Raw genomic sequence first — 20,568 nt, 5'->3', positions numbered from 1 at the left:
GAGGCAACAAATTTTCCACTCCTAAACTTAGATCCACACACAGGTTATCAACAGGTACCTGCATGATTTGACTCCAATTTTTTTTACTACCAAAATACAAAATATTTTAAAACCAGCAAAAAGTGACTCTCTTGCACACTTAATTCTATATCAAAAAGGCTTGGAACCAGGAGTGGATTTTTGGCTGAGAGATTCATGGGCTCTATTCAGTGCTACTATCCAGAACAATTTCCAGGATCAAAATGTATCTAGGTAATGCCATGCTCTGATTGGTTGAGCTGACAATTCTATTAAAAATCAGAGTAGAAGTTGCAACTCAGATCTACAATCCAAGTAAAGAGTGTACTTTGCCTTTTTAAACGATATGCCATATCTATCTATCTATCTATCTATCTATCTATCTCACCAATTTTTGGTGTATTAATTTTTGTAAGCATTCAGAATTCATGAATGCATTTTACATGAAGTCAAAATTATTTATTTTATTAGATTTAGATTATGCCTCTATTTTGTACAACATAAGGCCACATGCATAATTATTCCTTCTCTTATTTTCTTTACAACAACCACCACATGAAGTGAGTTGGGATAGTGATTGGCCCAAAAACATCCAGTTAGCTTCCATATCTAAGGGTATAAGGGTCTAAGGCATATATTGCAAAATCTGAAACAGCTGTGTTCTTTGTACCATGTGATTTTCAAGAGTTATGAAATTTTCTTTCTTTTAGGAAATTCCTGTAATGAAGAGGAATGAATAAGTCACTTAGATATGAAAGAACTCATCTTAGAAATAATTACTGTAGACAGAATGCCTTGAAATTGTGGATTATCCTAATAATAGAAATCAATTGTTTAATGTGTAGCTTAAAATTGCATAAAGACCTACTACTGTAAATCTTATTCAGTCTGAAGAAGAAACTGTAGGTTACAGTATATATTCAGAAAGAAAGAATGAGGTCTTGTTTTTTATTGTGATTAACGAAATTATTATTTCTGACCAACAGTCAGATATAGATGTAACTAGTTTTATTATTATTGTCCAGTGAGAATAGAGAATTTTATTCACAGTTTGAAAGAGAAACTACAGATTGCATATTCTCACTGAAAGAACTAACACTGGAGGGTACCAGAAGAGATCATTTTAATTCTGAATTTTCCCTTTTTACTTTGAATCTCTTTCTCCAATTCAACTCTGAATCACTTACCTCCCCCCCAAAAAAATAAACTCCTCACATCCTATGGTCCCTTCACTATGCTTCCAATATCAAAAAGAATCCCAGCTTAATTTTTTACTGATTAGAGTGGAGTTTAAAAGTACATTTTGTGTATGTATGTATGTATGTGTGTGTATTCACTAATACTGTTTAATAGGAATTGAATCTTTTTCTGCAAGTTTGGTTTAGCCTGTCATCCCTGTTGCCTCCTTTCCTTTTGGCATCCCTCTAAACCTAGCATTGGTTGCAACAGAATTGGGGAACATGAAAAGTGAGCTAGTTTTATACCTTATATGGTATCCACATCCTTTTTGCTGGTACCAGCTGGGGAATTAGAACAATGTGTGAGTTGCACTGATCAAATATTAAGAAGCCAGAATTGCCTTGTATAAATGTTGTTTACAGTATTTATTTATTTGTTTGTTTGTTTGTTTTATTTCTCTACCACCCATCTCACATACAGCAACTCTGGGCAGCTTAGTAGTATTAATACTACTTAATGTTGCTGTTGTTTATTTGTTTAGTCGCTTCTGACTCTTCATGACTTCATGGACCAGCCCACGCCAGAGCTTCATGTTGGTCGTCAACACCCCCAGCTCCCCCAGGGACGAGTCCATCACCTCTAGAATATCATCCATCCACCTTGCCCTTGGTCGGCCCCTCTTCCTTTTGCCCTCCACTCTCCCTAGCATCAGCATCTTCTCCAGGGTGTCCTGTCTTCTCATTATGTGGCCAAAGTATTTCAGTTTTGCCTTTAATATCATTCCTTCAAGTCAGCAGTCTGGCTTGATTTCCTGGAGTATGGACTGGTTTGATTTTCTTGCAGTCCAAGGCACTCTCAGAATTTTCCTACCATACCACAGTTCAAAAGCATCTATCTTCTTTCTCTCAGCCTTCCTTATGGTCCAGCTCTCGCAGCCATATGTTACTACGGGGAACACCATTGCTTTAACTATGCAGACCTTTGTTGTCAGTGTGATGTCTCTGCTCTTAACTATTTTATCGAGATTGGTCATTGCTCTTCTCCCAAGGATTAAGCGTCTTCTGATTTCCTGACTGCAGGCAGCATCTGCAGTAATCTTCGCTCCTAGAAATACAAAGTCTTTCACTGCTTCTATATTTTCTCCCTCTATTTGCCAGTTATCAATCAAGCTGGTTGTCATAATCTTGGTTTTTTTGAGGTTTAGCTGCAAGCCAGCTTTTGCACTTTCTTCTTTCACCTTCATCATAAGGCTCCTCAGTTCCTCTTCGCTTTCAGCCATCAAAGTGGTATCATCTGCATATCTGAGATTGTTAATGTTTCTTCCAGTGATTTTAACTCCAGCCTTGGATTCCTCAAGCCCAGCATGTCTCATGATGTGTTCTGCATACAAGTTGAATAGGTAGGGTGAGAGTATACAGGCCTGCTGTACTCCTATCCCAATCTTAAACCAGTCCGTTGTTCCATGGTCTGTTCTTACTGTTGCTACTTGGTCGTTATACAGATTGTTCAGGAGGCATACAAGATGTTCTCCCAGGCCATGCTTACCTGTAAGTCCAGGTGTCATTTCACTGCCCACCTTAGCATTCCAGTCTCCTGTGATGAAAATAGCATATTTTTTAGGCGTGCTGTCCAGTAGGTGCTGCAGATCCTCACAGAACTGCTCTACTTCAGCTTCTTCAGCATCTGTGGTTGGGGCGTTTATTTGGATCACTGTGATGTTAGATGGCTTGCCCTGAATTCGAATTGAGATCATTGTGTCATATTTTGGATGATATCCAAGCACTGCTGTAGCCACTTTACTATTAATTATGAAGGCTACTCCATTTCTTCTGTGGTCCTCTTGTCCACAGTAGTAGATCTGGTGGTCGTTTGATGTGAAGTGGCCCATTCCAGTCCATTCCAGTTCACTGATGCTCAAAATGTCTATCTTTAATCTTGACATCTCACCAATAACCACATCCAATTTGCCCTGGCTCATAGATCTTACATTCCAGGTTCCAATGGTGTGTTGATCCTTAGAACATTGGATTTGCCATTCACCACCAGCACCGTCAGCCGCTAGCTGTCCTTTCGGCTTTTAGCTAGCTGTGTCATCACGTCTGGGGCTAGTTGAACTCATCCTCTGTTCCTCCCCAGTAGCATTTTGACCATCTTCCGACCTGGGGGTCTCATCTTCCAATGGTATACCGACATATCTGTGGTTGTACTGATCCATTTAGTTTTCACAGCAAGAATACTGGGGTGGGTTGCCGTTACCTTCCCCAGGGATCGCATTTAGTTTGACCTCTCTGTCATGACCTTCCCATCTTGGGTGGCCCTTCATGGTTTAGCTCATGGCATCACTGAGGTGCTCAAGCTCCAGCACCATGATAAGGTAACGATCCTTTGCTGAAGAATACTACTTAATAGTATTGCTATAAACTATAAAATAATGTATTTATTTGTTTGTTTGTTTGTTTATTTATTTATTTAATTTATATGCTGCCCACCTCACTGATAAGTGACTTTGGGTGGCTTGCAAGTAAAAAAGAGAATGAAAATCTTACAAAAAATAAACAGAGTTAAAAAGATGGAGAGATCACACTCAACCCACCAGCTACCCCCAGGGCTCCATACAACTATCGTATTCCCATGCTGGTTTGCAGAGCCAGGTCTTGACATTCTTCTGGAAGGCTAGAAGATGGGGGTAATGAGGGGGCTGTAAAGCCCATAGGGACCTATAGTTCCTATTGGACCCCATAAATCATGTCTGATTTCCAAAAACTGGACTGAATTTTTATTTTTATTATTTTTTTTACTTTTAAGTCAAAAGGATGAAAGTAACTGATTTATCCATTAAAGTCACCCCAAATACACACATATCTGTATACCTACATACGTATGTATGTGAATTCTCTCTTCCATGTATTTTGTTGCTTTGTTGTTGTTTTTGTTGCTGTTGCTGTTACTGTTGCTGTTTTTGTTTATGTTTTCTTCTGGGAAGCAGCTAATATACTGATAAAGGAGTTTCTGACATAGCACCTAATTTTAACAACAAAATTTATTATTATTATTATTATTATTATTATTATTACTGTTTTATTATGGGGAGGGTGGAATAGTAAAATAAAATTGCAAGGAAAATAAAATCAATATAAATAAATGATACAATCCCCTCTCCCACACACTCTTTGTTTGTCCACCTTGCTGGACAAACCTCAAAGTGGTTGTCAAAGCCAACAGAAATCCTTAAAGCCTCCCCCCCCCCCCCAATAAACTGCTGCTACAAGATATTCCTCACACAATTCCTAAAGATCCCAAAAAATCCAAGTGGGTTTTTGTTATCAAAGCAACATTTCCATAATACTTGGCAACCTGGATACCTTGCTGGCAGGTTTATATACCACAGTCAAAATAACTTTTTTTGGGGGGGAAGCCAAGTTCATCTCCACACATTTTCCACAAAAAAGTTAAAAAGCAAATATAAAGCGATAAACTCTGGTGATGACGGCAAACATTAGACAAGAGGTTATTTAGAAGTTCTGAAGGGTATATGATTCTTTCGTTGTGTTGAATATATTGAAGGAATTTGAAAAAATGTATTAGCCTAAATAAATAAATAAATACCACATCTCTATGGACTGGAACAACAATTAGGTAGATTAGGATATTTTCTGGAAAAAAAAAAAATCAGTGTTCCAAAGGAAACATAGAGTAGGGGGCGGGGGGAGGATTTCATTAATCAATATAAAAATGATATGTTTAGAGAAGTCCACGAAACAACAAACCAGTCCAGCATTAGGATTATTTGATAAAATCTTCTATACATTTGGTAGATAGTTTATGATTTATTCTATGTTCCTTTTTTGTCTGTTACTCTGCCAGTTCTACTCTGCTTTCCCCATGCTCTGCTTCAAAAGGAGAAAATTTGCTTTGGCAACATTAAATTCTCACTGGGAGTCTGCACTGGAGAGGGGGGAAAAACAACACATCTACTTAGGGAGAGAACATTTCTTCTTTTCAATGGATTTGCTGATTGCTTTTTAATAAATTGTGCCTCACATTTTCCAACCCCAACTGTTCATGCCACACCAACCATTACAGACAATTGGGTGGGGGGGAGGAGTGTTTAAGAAGGCATCCCAGAAACTCACACAAATACCGAGTGAAAGCCTGGCTGAGCAAGGAGAAGGTATTAGAAGAAGATACTTTCCTTCATTTCATTTTTTTATATAATGAAATAGATGTTGGTTTTAAGAGGAAGATTAAAAGGAAGATTAATTTAGCAGGTTAATCACCTTGCATGCAGTTATTTGGTTACTCAGATTGTGGAAAGAATGCACTGAGACACTTTCTCTAAGCTGTGAAGTTTGTAGGAATATGGATGAGAAAAGACTGAAAATGTGTGAGATATGAAGACAGGACGGGAAAACAGGATAAATATTGATTGGCTATGCAGTGCTTTGAGACTTTATGTGCAGATCAAATGACTTGTGGTATGACAGGGGACAATGAAGCAGCAAAAGCAGACACAAGCCTGCAGACTGAAGAAAATTTAGCATTCTTCAGTGCAATCCTGTGCAGGTCTACTTTGAAATAAGTTTTATTGAGTTAAATGGGATTTTAACCTAATTAAGTGAACTCTGATATCAAGCGGATAATGGCATAATATTCTATTAGAATGTTCTAAGGACAGGTATTAGGTTTCTATTACCAAGCCTATCTTCTCAGCTTATCATTCTTGGTCATCTCCTTGAAAGATGTAGGGACAGAGTTTCCAAAGAGAAAATTAGAGCTAGGTACAAATGGTCAGTTGAATTTCAGCAACCATGTATGATAAAAACTAAATAGAAAACTCCATGAAATTTATCTAGGGAAAGGTGAAATTCTCCAAAAACCTAACAATGCAGGCTCTTTCTTCAATAATGTAAGGCACATTACTACTGTAGAAAAAAAGGAAGTTGAAGGTCAGTTGTGGAGGGAAAGAGTATTTAAGAAGGTGCCCCAAAAACTCAAACACAGAATGAAAACCTGCTTTGATCTAGTAGAAGGTATCAAACACTTTGCTTCATTTTTTTACGATGAAAGGGATGTTGGTTTTAAGAGTGGACACTCCAAAGGAAGATTAATTTAGCATTTTAATGACCTTACATGCAGTTATTTTGTTACTCGAATTGTGAAATGAATGCATTGAGGCACCATCTCTAAGCTGCAGAGTTTGTAGGAATATGGATGACAAAAGAGTGAAAAGAGTTTCATTTTTCAAAAGGAGAGCAGAGTTTCCAAAGAGAAAACTAGAGCTAGGTACAAATGGTCTGTTGAATTTCACCAAATATGTATGAGAAAAACTAAATAGAAAAACTCCTGAATTTTTTCTAGAGGAAGCTAAAATTCTCCAACTGGTGAAGTGCAGGCTCTTCCTTTTATGATGTCAGGAGCATCACTACTGTAGGAGAAAAAAAAAAAAACTTGAAAGTTCCCTCCTGATGCTTTCCTTTAGGAATTATTGAACTGTGAGGAGCTACAGTGCAACTAACAGATAACCCCAATAGATATTTCAAATGAAAGAAAATATATTTACTCACACTTCTTGGCTACCAAATAACTCCCCAAAACTCATTACATTCTCTAAATCATAGAAATACATTTTTAAAATTTTAAGAAGTGTAAAGCAATGCATTTTTTGGTGCTTTCAGTCATAAAACTGCATGAAAATTTACACTGCACAGATCAGCATATACTAAGCCACTGGAGTCATGCATCAGAGTCTGAATATCAGCATTAAATCAGTTCTGTTATTATCTCCTGGAAAAAAAATCAGAAGTTCAGCTGAGCAATTGAGTACAAGTGGTTCTTTATGACTGTACTGTTTTCAGTAAATTCAAAATCTTGCTCTTCTGAGCTTTTAAAATTAATTGTTTTTATTCAATGTGCATTTTTATTTTGTACAGTTAATGCCATTGCATTATAAATCCTGATTTCAGTGGCTGAGACATAAGAAAGTATAGCAGAGATATAGCACATATTTAACCCACAATGTATGAAATATTTACATGCTATATTACAGAATTATTGCAAGATCTAAGCAACCTAGTAATCCCATTCCAGAGTTAGAGTTGGCTTTCATGTATAAGGCAGCATTAGAACACATATTTCCTTGTTTCTAGTCCATCACTTTAACCACTAGACCAAACAGGCTTAATTTAGGACTAGAAATACAGAAATCCAGCACCAGGACTGCATTATAAATGTTTAGTTTTTCTGAGTATCCTGTGCATTTTATTTTTTAACATGCAGAGACCCTGGAAATAGCCTATTCCATCCCAGTGGCTGTGGTGCACTCTGGTCTAAATCCATACAATTTTATTGACATTATATGGAAGTGTTATATAGATAAGCCTCACAGATTAAGCACTAGGAGTGTGTTATATTCTCTAGAATATTCTCTCATATGCTGTGTAAAAGATTTTAGTACATTGGATGTGCAGAAACTGCCTGAATAATATATGATTCCTTTTCCTTTCCAGAATGCACACAAAGACAGAAAACATTCAAGATAACAGCACAGCCCCATCCAACTTCATCCTCTTGGGTCTTTCTAATGAGCCCCACTTACAAAGCATATTCTTCTCCAGTTTTTTGGGAATATATATCATCATTTTGTCTGGAAACCTTGCAATCATTCTCCTAACATTGGCTGACCCAACCCTACATATACCCATGTACTTTTTTCTAAGAAATCTTTCCTTCCTTGAGATCTGTTATACATCAGTCACTGTCCCTAAAATGCTTGACAATCTCTACTCTAGGAATAAATCCATCTCCTTTATGTGCTGTGCTCTGCAGACTTACTTTTCAGTCTTTCTTGGAGGATCAGAATGTTTCCTTTTGGCCACAATGGCATATGACCGCTATATTGCCATTTGTAAACCTTTGTATTATCCTGTCCTGATGGGTGAAATGACTTATAGAAATTCAGCTGTAGCATCTTGGTTAAGTGGAATATTTATGTCTTTTATTATTACTAGCATGGTGTTCACATTGCCCTTCTGTGGTTCCAATGTCATCAACCACTTCTTCTGTGATGTCCCCCCTTTACTGAAACTGGCTTGTGGGGAGACCTTTATGACTGAAATTGCTGTTTTTGTGGTAGCAATTATTTATGTTACTTTACCTTTTATTCTGATCTTAATGTCTTATTCTGGAATCATTGTTGCCATTTTAAAGATCTCTTCCTCTGCAGGCCGGAAAAAGACTTTCTCTACTTGCTCCTCACATCTCATTGTTGTGACTTTATTTTTTGGTTCTAGTTCTATCACATATCTGAAACCCAATTCCATTTATTCCCCAAATACTGATAAATACCTCTCCCTTTTTTACACATTAATTAGCCCCATTTTAAACCCTGTCATATACAGCTTGAGGAACAAGGAAGTGAAATGTGCCTTTATGAGAATCTGGGAAAGAAAACCATTTCATTGACTAATTTTCAGAATTACATTGCATAATGTAATATGAAGTTTGCTTGGTTCCTAAGTTTATATAAAAGGATTTCCCCTTCTCCTTTGTCTCTTTTTTCCATCTTCCTTTATGCCCATCCTTCATTTTGGGCCACTTCTGGAAAAGTTTCCAAAGATTAGAACTGGTGGCATAGAGAAGATGGCTCTTTATTCCTAATTTATTTCACTTTAGATGTCAATGGGTAAGAATATTACTGTAACAAAAAAACAAAAACAAAAAAAAAGATCTAACATACTTTTAAATCTTTCTATATCTTTCCTACTCCTTAAGTATAAGAAATTATACCTTAAATTTGGTTATTCTAATATGCTAAAATAATAGTTTAATGAGTAAATATAAAGAATAAAAAGAAATAAGAAATAAGAAATAAGTATTATAGTCTACTGAATCTTATTCACAGCTTTTTTAAAAAATGGCACCAAGCTCTGCTGGGTTTGATGATTGCAGCTTGGAGAATGTTTGGTTTTAGTTTTGATTGTTTGTTTGTTTGCATGTGTGTGTGTGCATGTGTGTGTGTTTAGTATAGTAGTGAGGGTCTGTGCAGTTGTAGTGGTTGTGGTGAACTGATAAGAGACCATAGGTCCCCTGGACTTTCCAAGGTCAGGCACAGATCCTGCAGCAAATAATGAAGCCAATCTGGCTGGTGCAGATAATCCCTCCTTTTGGACCTTCAGGTGTTCAGAGAACAAAGAACACCAGGTGATTGTTCTCCTACCTATCTGGCATCAATGTTGGAGGCCTGTAGAGGACAGGTAATGGAAACAGAGCTGAACTGCTAATGCTGGTATGCCAATTAGCTGTTTGGAGCGAGAATAGGAGAGGCCTGAAACTTGGTGATGTCTTACATGGTTGAGGTATCTGGTAGTGGTTCCCTCCTGGAAGTGGCACTATTTGGCATTGGTGAACTGACAGCAGCAGGAGCAGGAGCAAGCCAGTGGTGATGCCTTCAGGCCAGCCTGAATCCTGCAGCTACTGTCCAACTCCTTGCCTTGGATTGGTAGCCATCCTACTCTTGCCATATAGTGGCTGGACTTGGGAAGGACTAACAGCAACCATTGGGGCTCTGGGCTATTAGACCACTTTTGCAGTCATTTCATCTTCCCCTGGTGGATTGTGGTTGGTGATTTTTTGGACTTGGATCTTCTATCTAGAAGCATAATTGTTTGGATTATAGAAGATTGTTCATTCCAGTTGTGGCATGGCTTGAGTCTCTCCTGGAAGGAGTGGGCAGGGGGGAAGCAGTAGACTGTAACTACCTTCAAATGGTTTGGGAGGAGCCACTACCAAGACAACAGTCAGATAAAAGAAACTTGAGCCAGGGTAGAACTGTAACCTGATAAAACATCTCAGATAAGACCCTCCCTAGTTCTCATGAAGAAAAAGGAAGGGAGGGAATCTAGTAGGATCCAGAATCTGGTTCCTACTAGATTCCCTGTCTCATCTCAGTTTATTTTTTTTTTATTTTAATTGTATAGTTATAGGTATATAGAATGGCAGCTGATATGTATGAAGTAAATCACCATCCTTCTATATTTTTTATATAAAAGAATGCCTGTAGCACTACATGTATTCTGAGAAATGCAAGCAACCTAAGGATTGGAAATGAGGCCACTGATTTGGAGGAGGGGGAAGCAAAGAAAATAATGATCTTGGGAAGAAGAGAGTATGGGACAAGTCAGGGAGTAATCCCAGAACTTTGCCTTGTAAGAATTGGAGTTTTGTGATAGGCCCCATCACCAAGTCAGCCATTTTGAGAACTGACAGGTATCCATATGCAAGGCACTTTAGAAAAGCATCTACAACGTTTTCTCCTCAAGGAGAGAGTCCCAGACTTATATTTTTATGAGTTATATACCAAAAACAATTCTGAACCATCCTAGAGAGGTACAGATCTCTCTAGGCCAACCACATTTCACAGTGTCACTTAACATCTCCAAATTTATGCATCAATTTCTTCAAGGCCTGAATCACCTCCTTATTTCTCAAACTATATATGATAGGGTTGAGTGCTGGAGTAATGATGATATAAAATACAGAAGCTATTTTCACATATTCCTTTGAAGCACTGAATTTTGATTGCATATATATTGAAAGGACTGATCCAAAAAAAAGTGAAACTACAGTCATGTGGGAAAAGCATGTGGAGATGGCCTTATGCTTCCCCATGAGACAACGTTTACCAAAGATGGAGTACAGAATGTGAGCATATGACATAAGAATTGATAGAAGTGGTAAGACCAGAGTAAACAGACATGAAACAGACATGCACATCTTGGCTTGGTGTATATCTCCATGAGCTATGTTCACTAAGGCAGGCATTTCACAGAGAAAATGATCAACCTTATTGTGGTCGCCAAAGGATAAGTTCAAAGTAAATGCAGTATTTATGGCAGAAAAAAATAAACCCCCCATCCAAGAAACAGTTGCCATTGAAATGCAGGCCTTCTTGGTTATTGTGAGGCTATAATGCAGTGGAAGGCAAATGGCAATGTAACGATCATATGACATCACACCAAGAAGAAAACATTCTGTAATTCCAAATGAAAGGAAGAAGTAGAGCTGTACACCACAGCGTATGAGAGGAATGACCCTTTCCTCTGTCAGGAGATGAGACAGCATTTGGGGCACCACAGTTGAAGTGTAGCAAGCCTCCAAGATAGAGAAGTTGGAGAGGAAGAAATACATAGGGCTGTGAAGGTGAGAATCAGCTATGACCAGAAGAACAAGGAGAAAGTTGCCAATCATGGCTGTCATGTAAATAAAAAAAAATGCCACAAAAAGGACAATATTTATCACCCAATGATTTGAGAGTCCCATTAAGATAAACTCTTTAGGCCAAGAAGTCTGATTGCCATCTCTCAAGTTGTCCATTATACCTGATAAAATAAAAGAAATCACCATTGGTAATACTAGCCACAGCCTAATACAACATAATTTTTTAGAGCTATCCAACTATCTTGCCACCTTTAAATTAACATATAACACCTATTTCAATAGTGGGAGTTGGCTCACAAGAACCACCTCCATCAAATGAAACTGCCAGAATACCTCAGTCTTCAGAAGAAGTCCTGTTCAATGGGCCAAAACCCTCTGAAGTATTACTATTGTGCATAAAGAACACAGCCTTATTACTTAAGACATCCAGGGTTATGAAACTATTCACTACAAGACATCTGGCTAATTCATTTTCGTTACTATAGATATCAATGAAATACTAATGCTTTTATAATCCAATTTGTAAAATTTTATATTGAATGTTATATTATTTTGGCTTAGGCTTTATTTTGTTTTTATTTCTAATTGCTATTTTAACACCATTTACAGACATTGTTAATAATGGCAAATAAGTAAGAAATCAGGACCTTGTTGTTGTTGTTTTACAAAATCACGATTGTTAATAAGAACAAAAATGTTAATAATCACAGACAATATCAATAGGTTTAACATTAATCTTATTCAAAGGAAACTTGGAAATTAGATCATGGGGCATCCAATGGAATAAATGTCTCAGGAATCAATCACTTCAGTATTTACAATTACACCAACAATAATGATTAAAGAAGGAAGATAACTCTGCAATTAATTATAAAAAGTGCTAGAACCTTTATGAACCATATATCTTGCTGAACATACTGAAATAGTGACCAGAGTGTTATCATATATAAATGTCAACATCCAAGGAAATCCAATGCAGAAATTCAAAATAAAGTATTTTTTCAAGATGAGCTTAAAAGGGAAGGCCAAGAAGATCAAATCCTGTTCAGAATGCCAATGGTGGTCTTCAAAAGCATAGTTGTAATAGCTCAGTTCAGCCAAACTATATTGGATTTCTGAAAGAATGCCATTCTTTCTCATTGTAAGTGGTCACCAGTCTGTTCTTCTTAAAAAGACATTCTTTCCAAATGAGAATAAAAGGGAAAACAAGAAGGCAGTGAGGGAGAGGTAGGACGATTTTGATAACAACGTAATTAATGATCTTAAGAACTACAATAAAACTTTACATTGGGAGAAGGAACTAACGACAGATGTGATCAAACTGTTCTTTTAGTAATAAAGGAGGATAAACAAATTACATTTTATGAAATTTTTCAGTCCATCTATATTGTAGAATCATTTCAGGATGATTTCAGGAAAAAAAAAGGTTTGTGAACTGAGGTAAATACTGGAGATAAGAGATGAAATTCTTGCTAAAAACAAAATATTGGGTCTAGCAATGCCCATCTCAGAGTTCTTAATGAATTCAAATATAAAATTTCTGGCATTTTAACAAAAATACTTTAAGATGTATCAAAAATAATTCTTTGTTCCAGAGGAATGGAAAAAGTCCATTATTTTCACTATTATTTTTTTTTTTAAGGGATCCAAGAAATACCCAAGAGAATGCAAGCCAACATCTGTTTCAAGTAATTTTGTGGAAACTGTTATTAAAAATAAATGTTCCTACTATTATGGAAGAATATGCTGAAGAAAATCAGCATGGTTGTTGTAAAGATAAATCTTCTCTTACTACTATTTAGGGCTCTTGGAGCATTTTAAGAACTATTTAAATAGTTCAATAAATAACCGGTGGCCTGATATTTATTGATTACTTCTGCTACTTCACTGGGGAATATCTGATTTGAGGAAAAGGATCAAAGTCAGAAAGAACCTGGAGATTTGCAGCTTTTAGAAGGTGAGCCAAGCCACTAAGGATGAGTCTGTATTGCACTCTGCCAGCCTCATATCAGGTTGCAAAAAGAGATGAATAGAAAGGGATGAAAGTACATGTCATGACAGTTCATACCTGTCATGATCGCCGTTGCGATGTTTGCGACATCGCAACGGCTCTCATGACAAAGCGCGGAGGCTTATCAATGACTGGAGAGGGGCGGGCGATAAACCGGACAAAGAAGGTAATGGGTTTGAGAGATCTACAAGCTCTCATCACCCGGTAATCGACCATTGACACCATTGTCAAGGAAATGATCAGGGCGAGATTCAGAAGGGCGCGTCCGGGCCCTTTCGAGGAATGCCGAAGTCTAATCGCCCAGTAATGGTCCATTACTTCGCAGAAAGATAAACAGAATGATGCCCAGGATGAATGGGGCTGGACGACCTCTCACCTATCAAGTATTGATGGCCTGTCACTCCGTGGAAGTTGTGGGGCACACCCAGGGAGTGTGGGAGTGGAGCGCTGTTTGGCACGAGGCTATTTAATTCACCTTTTGGCGCACTTCCCTCACTCTCAGCTTTCTACTGGTGTGCATTCTATTCTAAATAAAAGCCAGAGCATAAACTTGCTTTAGAGTCTGAGACTTTTATTTAGTCTTAGGCATTCCTTACAATACCTGCATGAAATGGAAGCTTTGTAGGACAAGATATTTCCCTTGCAGTCCCTCATATTTACAGGCTGAAAGGCCTCAGTATGTAAACATTTTTCTCCCAATGCAATGCAAATGAATGGTGCCCTCGAGTTTGTTGCTCTCCTCTGCCATGATTCAAAATCTGGTGCTCTTGGACTTCCCTGGCTTCTAATCCTTTGAACTATCTATGAGTATTCTCTTGATTTATAGACATGTTAACATAGACTGTACTTGTTATTTGGCTTTAGAAACCCTGGACATCTCATGTCCTCCCATTTGACTTCTCTATTTTTTATTTTTTTTCACCTTAAGCTATAAACTAATTACTTCAGTGTGGTAAAGTTCCTCACAAGTTTCTTAACACAACAGAGTAATAATGTAATGAGAATTAATTATTTTATGGATTGGTGAAGCACAGAATAGAAATAAATAAATAGTACTTACGATGGACTTCAGCAAAGGATCGTTACCTTGCCGTGGTGCTGGAGCTTGAGCACCTCAATGATGCCATGAGCTAAACCGTGAAGGGCCACCCAAGACGGGAAGGTCATGACAAAGAGGTCAGACTAAATGCAATCCCTGGGTAAGGTAATGGCAACCCACCCCAGTATTCTTGCCGTGAAAACTAAATGGATCAGTACAACTAGAGATATGTCAGTATACCATCGGAATATGAGACCCTCAGGTCAGAAGATGGTCAAAATGCTACTGGGGAGGAACAGAGGATGAGTTCAACTAGCCCCAGATGTGATGACACAGCTAGCTCAAAGCCGAAAGGACGGCTAGCGGCCGATGGTGCTGGTGGTGAATGGTGAATCGAATTTTCTAAGGATCAACACACCACTGGAACCTGGAATTTAAGATCTGTGAGCCAGGGCAAATTGGATGTGGTTATTGGTGAGATGTCAAGATTAAAGATAGACATTCTGGGCGTCAGTGAACTGAAATGGACTGGAATGGGCCACATCATGTCAAATGACCACCAGATCTACTACTGTGGAGAAGAGGACCACAGAAGAAATGGAGTAGCCTTCATAATTAATAGTCAAGTGACTAAAGCAGTGCTTGGATACAATCCAAAAAATGATAGAATGATCTCAATTCGAATTCAGGGCAAGCCATCTAACATCACAGTGATCCAAATATACGCCCCAACCACAGATGCTGAAGAAGCTGAAGTAGATCAGTTCTATGAGGATCTGCAGCACCTACTGGACAACACGCCTAAAAGAGATGTTATTTTCATCACAGGAGACTGGAATGCTAAGGTGGGCAGTCAAATGACTCCTGGAATTACAGGTAAGCATGGCCTGGGAGAACAAAATGAAGCAGGACATAGGCTGATAGAATTTTGAAAAGACAACTCACTCTGCATAACAAACACTCTCTTCCAGCAACCTAAGAGACGGCTTTATACATGGACGTCACCAGATGGACAACACCAAAATCAGATTGACTACATCCTTTGCAGCGAAAGGTGGTGGACACCTATACAGTTGGTAAAAACAAGACCCGGAGCTGACTGTAGTTCAGATCATGAACTTCTTATTGCACAATTTAGGATCAGATCAGTAGATAGGGTCCTGGTAGAACTATGGACAGAAGTTTGCAACATTGTCCAGGAGGTGGCAACAAAATATATCCCAAAGAAAGAGAAAAGCAAGAAGGCAAAATGGCTGTCTGCTGAGACACTAGAAGTAGCCCAAGAAAGAAGGAAAGCAAAAGGCAACAGTGATAGGGGGAGATATGCCCAATTAAATGCAAAATTCCAAAGGTTAGCCAGAAGAGATAAGGAATTATTTTTAAACAAGCAATGCATGGAAGTGGAAGAAGACAATAGAATAGGAAGGACAAGAGACCTCTTCCAGAAAATTAGAAACATCGGAGGTAAATTCCAGGCAAAAATGGGTATGATCAAAAACAAAGATGGCAAGGACCTAACAGAAGAAGAAGAGATCAAGAAAAGGTGGCAAGAATATACAGAAGACCTGTATAGGAAGGATAACAATATCAGGGATAGCTTTGACGGTGTGGTCAGTGAGCTAGAGCCAGACATCCTGAAGAGGGAGGTTGAATGGGCCTTAAGAAGCATTGCTAACAACAAGGCAGCAGGAGATGATGGTATCCCAGCTGAATTGTTCAAAATCTTGCGAGATGATGCTGTAAACGTAATACATGCTATATGCCAGCAAATTTGGAAAACACAGGAATGGCCATCAGATTGGAAAAAAATCAACTTATATCCCCATACCAAAAAATGGAAACACTAAAGAATGTTCAAACTATCGAACAATGGCACTACTTTCACATGCCAGTAAGGTAATGCTCAAGATCCTGCAAGGCAGACTTCAGCAATTCATGGAGCAAGAATTGCCAGATGTACAAGCTGGGTTTAGAAAAGGCAGAGGGACTAGGGACCAAATTTCCAATATCCACTGGATAATGGAAAAAGCCAGGGAGTTTCAGAAAATCATCTATTTCTGTTTTATTGACTATTCTAAAGCCTTTGACTGTGTGGACCATAACAAATTGTGGCAAGTTCTTAGTGGTATGGGGATACCAAGTCATCTTGTCTGCCTCCTGAGGAATCTGTATAACAACGAAGTAGCAATGGTAAGAACAGACTACGGAAGAACGGACTGGTTTAAGATTGGGAAAGGAGTACGGCAGGGCTGTATACTCTCACCCTACCTATTCAACTGTTATGCCTAACTCATCATGTGACGTGCTGGACTTGAAGAATCCAAGGCTGGAGTTAAAATCGCTGGAAGAAACATGAACAATCTGAGATATGCAGATGATACCACTTTGATGGCTGAAATTGAAGAGGAACTGAGGAGCCTTATGATGAAAGTGAAAGAAGAAAGTGCAAAAGCTGGCCTGCAGCTAAACCTCAAAGAAACCAAGATTATGGCCACCAGCTTGATTGATAACTGGCAAATAGAGGGAGAAAACGTAGAGGCAGTGAAAGACTTGGTATTTCTAGGTGCAAAGATTACTGCAGATGCTGACTGCAGCCAGGAAATCAGAAGATGTTTAATCCTTGGGAGAAGAGCAATGACCAATCTCGATAAAATAGTTAAGAGCAGAGACATCACACTGACAACAAAGTTCCGCATAGTTATAGCAATGGTGTTCCCCGTAGTAACATATGGCTGCGAGAGCTGGACCATCAGGAAGGCTGAGAGAAGGAAGGTCGATGCTTTTGAAATGTGGTGTTGGAGGAAAATCCTGAGAGTGCCTTGGATTGCAAGAAGATAAAACCAGTCCATCCTCCAGGAAATCAATCCAGACTGCTCACTTGAGGGAATGATATTAAAGGCAAAACTGAAGTACTTTGGCCCCACAACAAGACAGGACACCCTGGAGAAGATGCTGATGCTAGGAAGAGTGGAAGGCAAAAGGAAGAGGTACCAACCAAGGGCAAGATAGATAGTTGATATTCTAGAGGTGATGGCTTGGTCCTTGGGGGAGCTGGGGGTGTTGACGACCAACAGGAAGCTCTGGCATGGGATGGTCCATGAAGTCACAAAGAGTCGGACGTGACTGAACAAATAAACAACAACAATTTAAGATGGATGGATGCAGACAGTGGAGTCCCCTAAGGATATATTCTCTGGCTGGTGCTTTTTTCTTTTTTCTTTTACTTGCTTATTAATTATTTTGAGTTAGAAACAAGTAGAGAATTGACAAGCTTGTTGATAATGTTAAGATATATAGGAGGGCTGAAAGAAAAAAGTTCTGTATTCTAGAAGGATTTCTGTCTAAGTAATCTAGGGAAAACAGCATTAAACTGGCATATGTTGTTCAATATAAATCACATGGATTCATGGTTGTGGGGAGGTAAATTGCAATTTTACAGATCGTATCTAAGTTGGAAAGAACTAGAAACAATATTAAGTTATAAAATATTGAGCACCAGTATACAGCTGTTAATAACAAACACAGTATTTATGCAGTGAATGAGTAGAATATAGAACAAAACTTCCCATATGGCACTCCTGAATGAAATAATGAAGTTAAAGCTTTAATACTTTGGGTACATAATGCAAAAATTGGTCATTGTTAGAAGACCAAATAAAATAACAGGTAATCAGAAGATCGCTAGTTGTTATTGCTGATGACTCAAGCATGAGCTATTAAGAATTTAAAGAAGCAGTTACTGGAAGAAAATTCTGGCAAAATGTTATCCACTGAGTCATGGAGAGTCAGCAATGACTGAATCACTGAACTAGATCAATGACATTCTTGGAGTCTGTAGCTAGTCTGGAAGAAAAGGAATTGAGAGAAACTTTTCTTATCCCTTAAATTCTAAACTAATAGACAAATACAGCCTGCCTGCCCGCCTGCCCGCCTGCCCGCCTGCGCGCCTGCCTGCCCGCCTTCCTTCCTTCCTTCCTTCCTTCCTTCCTTCCTTCCTTCCTTCCTTCCTTCCTTCCTTCCTTCCTTCCTTCCTTCCTTCCTTCCAGCATAGTAGCTTTGAACAAGCTTCTACCACATTAATGCCTGCTGATATCGCACTGCAGTGATAATTAAAACTATAGTATATTTTTTCATTACTCATCTTACAATATGATCACAGTAAAAACAACCTGCAGCAACAGTATCTATTGGAAAACTTTAGCTCATTTACTGATTTCTACAATTCAGAATACACATTTTTCATGGAAAGAAAAAATAATTCTTATACACATCTGCTTTCTGAGGATATTATAAAAGAATAGATTGCTGTGCCCCTGGCTTTTCCCCTTCCTTCCCTCCCCATGGAGATGTATTAAAAATGAAGACTACCATGAAGAAACTGTTGGTGTTCCGTGTTTTGGCAAGATTATCATCCAGCCTATAGAGTAATATTCTCTGCTGTATAAATAACTGAGAAAGCCAACGTTTTATGTGAAAGTATGAATCTTCCCTGAGATGTGACAAACACATTAGTAATACACATAGGAATAATTGCACAAGCTAAGTGTGTTGAGAATCAAGTCTCATGAGAAAAATAAGTCCAGCATGATTTATTTTTGTTTGAGTAATGATTGCCTATCCTGATATACTCAGATTCCGTGTGCCTCTATCCCGCCGGCTTAGCAACTGGCCCGCCTCTTCCTAGTCCACATGTACAGAATTCACGGATGCCCCTCCCGTTTGGTCACAGACCGTGGGACACAATTTACTTTCCAGTTTTGGCGGGCATTTTTAAAACTGCTGGGCACCAAACAGGCACTGTCCACTCTGTCACATCCTGAGACTGACGGATCTACTGAGGCTCTTAATGCCACATTAGAACAATATTTAAGAGCCTTTGTAAACTATCAGCAGGACAATTGGGTTGATCTCCTGCCTTTCGCCGAAGTGGCTTACAACAATGCCGTGCATCAAAGCACAGGACATACCCCCTTCAGTACTGCGTTTGGCCGAGATTTCATGCCCATTGCTGACCTGCCTCAACCCACCTCACCGCCTTCTTCCCCCTCTGACTGGGCTGCGCACCTGGGGGACTCATGGCCGGTGATCCAACAAGCGCTGGCAGATGCCCAATCAACCTACAAACTGCATGCTGATAAGAAGCGGGCGCACACGCCTCAATGTAGGCCACCAAAATACATGTATGCAAATACAGAGAGAGCTGAGAATGACTAAAAGTGTGCCAAATACAAACTAAAAACCCTCGGCTCCAAACGTAATCCCTCCCCTCGCCCGGCCATAGCAACCACCCCCTCCCAGGTGCTGTTAGCTGTTGTCCACACATCCTGGGAAAGCAACCTTGAACACATGAGATAACCCAAACACATTCCAACCCAGCAGCCAACAGATAACAACTCTCTGAAGAGGAATCCTCCTCCCACCCTGGGATCAAACTTGTATCAGGCAAATGACATGAGAAATGTTACGCTGTACCAGGAACATTGAAACAGTGAACATGACAGTTTGGAATCATGATAGCCAAGCACCAATCCTGTGGGATCTTGGTGGAATTGTCTATGGAAGTGAATAATAAAGCTAGCACAGGTGCTACCAGTTAAAATTACTGTTTATGGTTTTATAAGACATTTCATCCATACCAAGAGCCTTCCTGAATTTGGACTATATCTCATTTAAGAACAGGAAAATAGGGACTGTGAAGTTAAAGAGGTCACATTTAACTCCAAACTCTGAGTGGATATATGTGTGGACAAACAAAAATCACATTGCAATTGTACTGTAAATCTTCAAAATATGAAGAGAAAAGTGCTGGATGGTTTGTGTTGTTTTTTGTTTAAAGAAACAGTGCCATGGACTGTAAATAACCTCCCTCCCCCACCAAATGCTAAATGAAAGGTGCTGAAATCAATACCATCACTATATAAATGTATCCTGATTTATGGAAAGGCTGTTCTGCTAGTAATGCTGGAAAAATACATCTCTGTGAAAAATTTATACACACAAACAAACACACAAATACTTTAAAGGACTTTGCACTTCTAGACATGAAATATCAGCATGCTGCTTGCCTAGTCTGAAATCATTTGAAATTAATCTTCTTTGTTAATAA

General features: G+C 38.8%; 1 protein-coding gene across 1 annotated transcript; it reads left to right on the top strand.

Moving 5' to 3' along the window:
• Positions 1-7,704: 7,704 nt before the first annotated feature.
• Positions 7,705-8,658, top strand: LOC134496396 (olfactory receptor 10A2-like). Its single transcript, XM_063302128.1, has one exon. It carries the CDS (start codon positions 7,705-7,707, stop codon positions 8,656-8,658), a length of 954 nt encoding a protein of 317 aa, XP_063158198.1.
• Positions 8,659-20,568: the final 11,910 nt, after the last annotated feature.

The sequence above is a fragment of the Candoia aspera genome, chromosome 4 (assembly GCF_035149785.1).
Source record: "Candoia aspera isolate rCanAsp1 chromosome 4, rCanAsp1.hap2, whole genome shotgun sequence".
NCBI classification, from domain to species: domain Eukaryota; kingdom Metazoa; phylum Chordata; class Lepidosauria; order Squamata; family Boidae; genus Candoia; species Candoia aspera.
The sequence above is the reverse complement of the archived record's forward strand: the minus strand, read 5'-3'. Positions and strand labels throughout refer to the sequence as shown.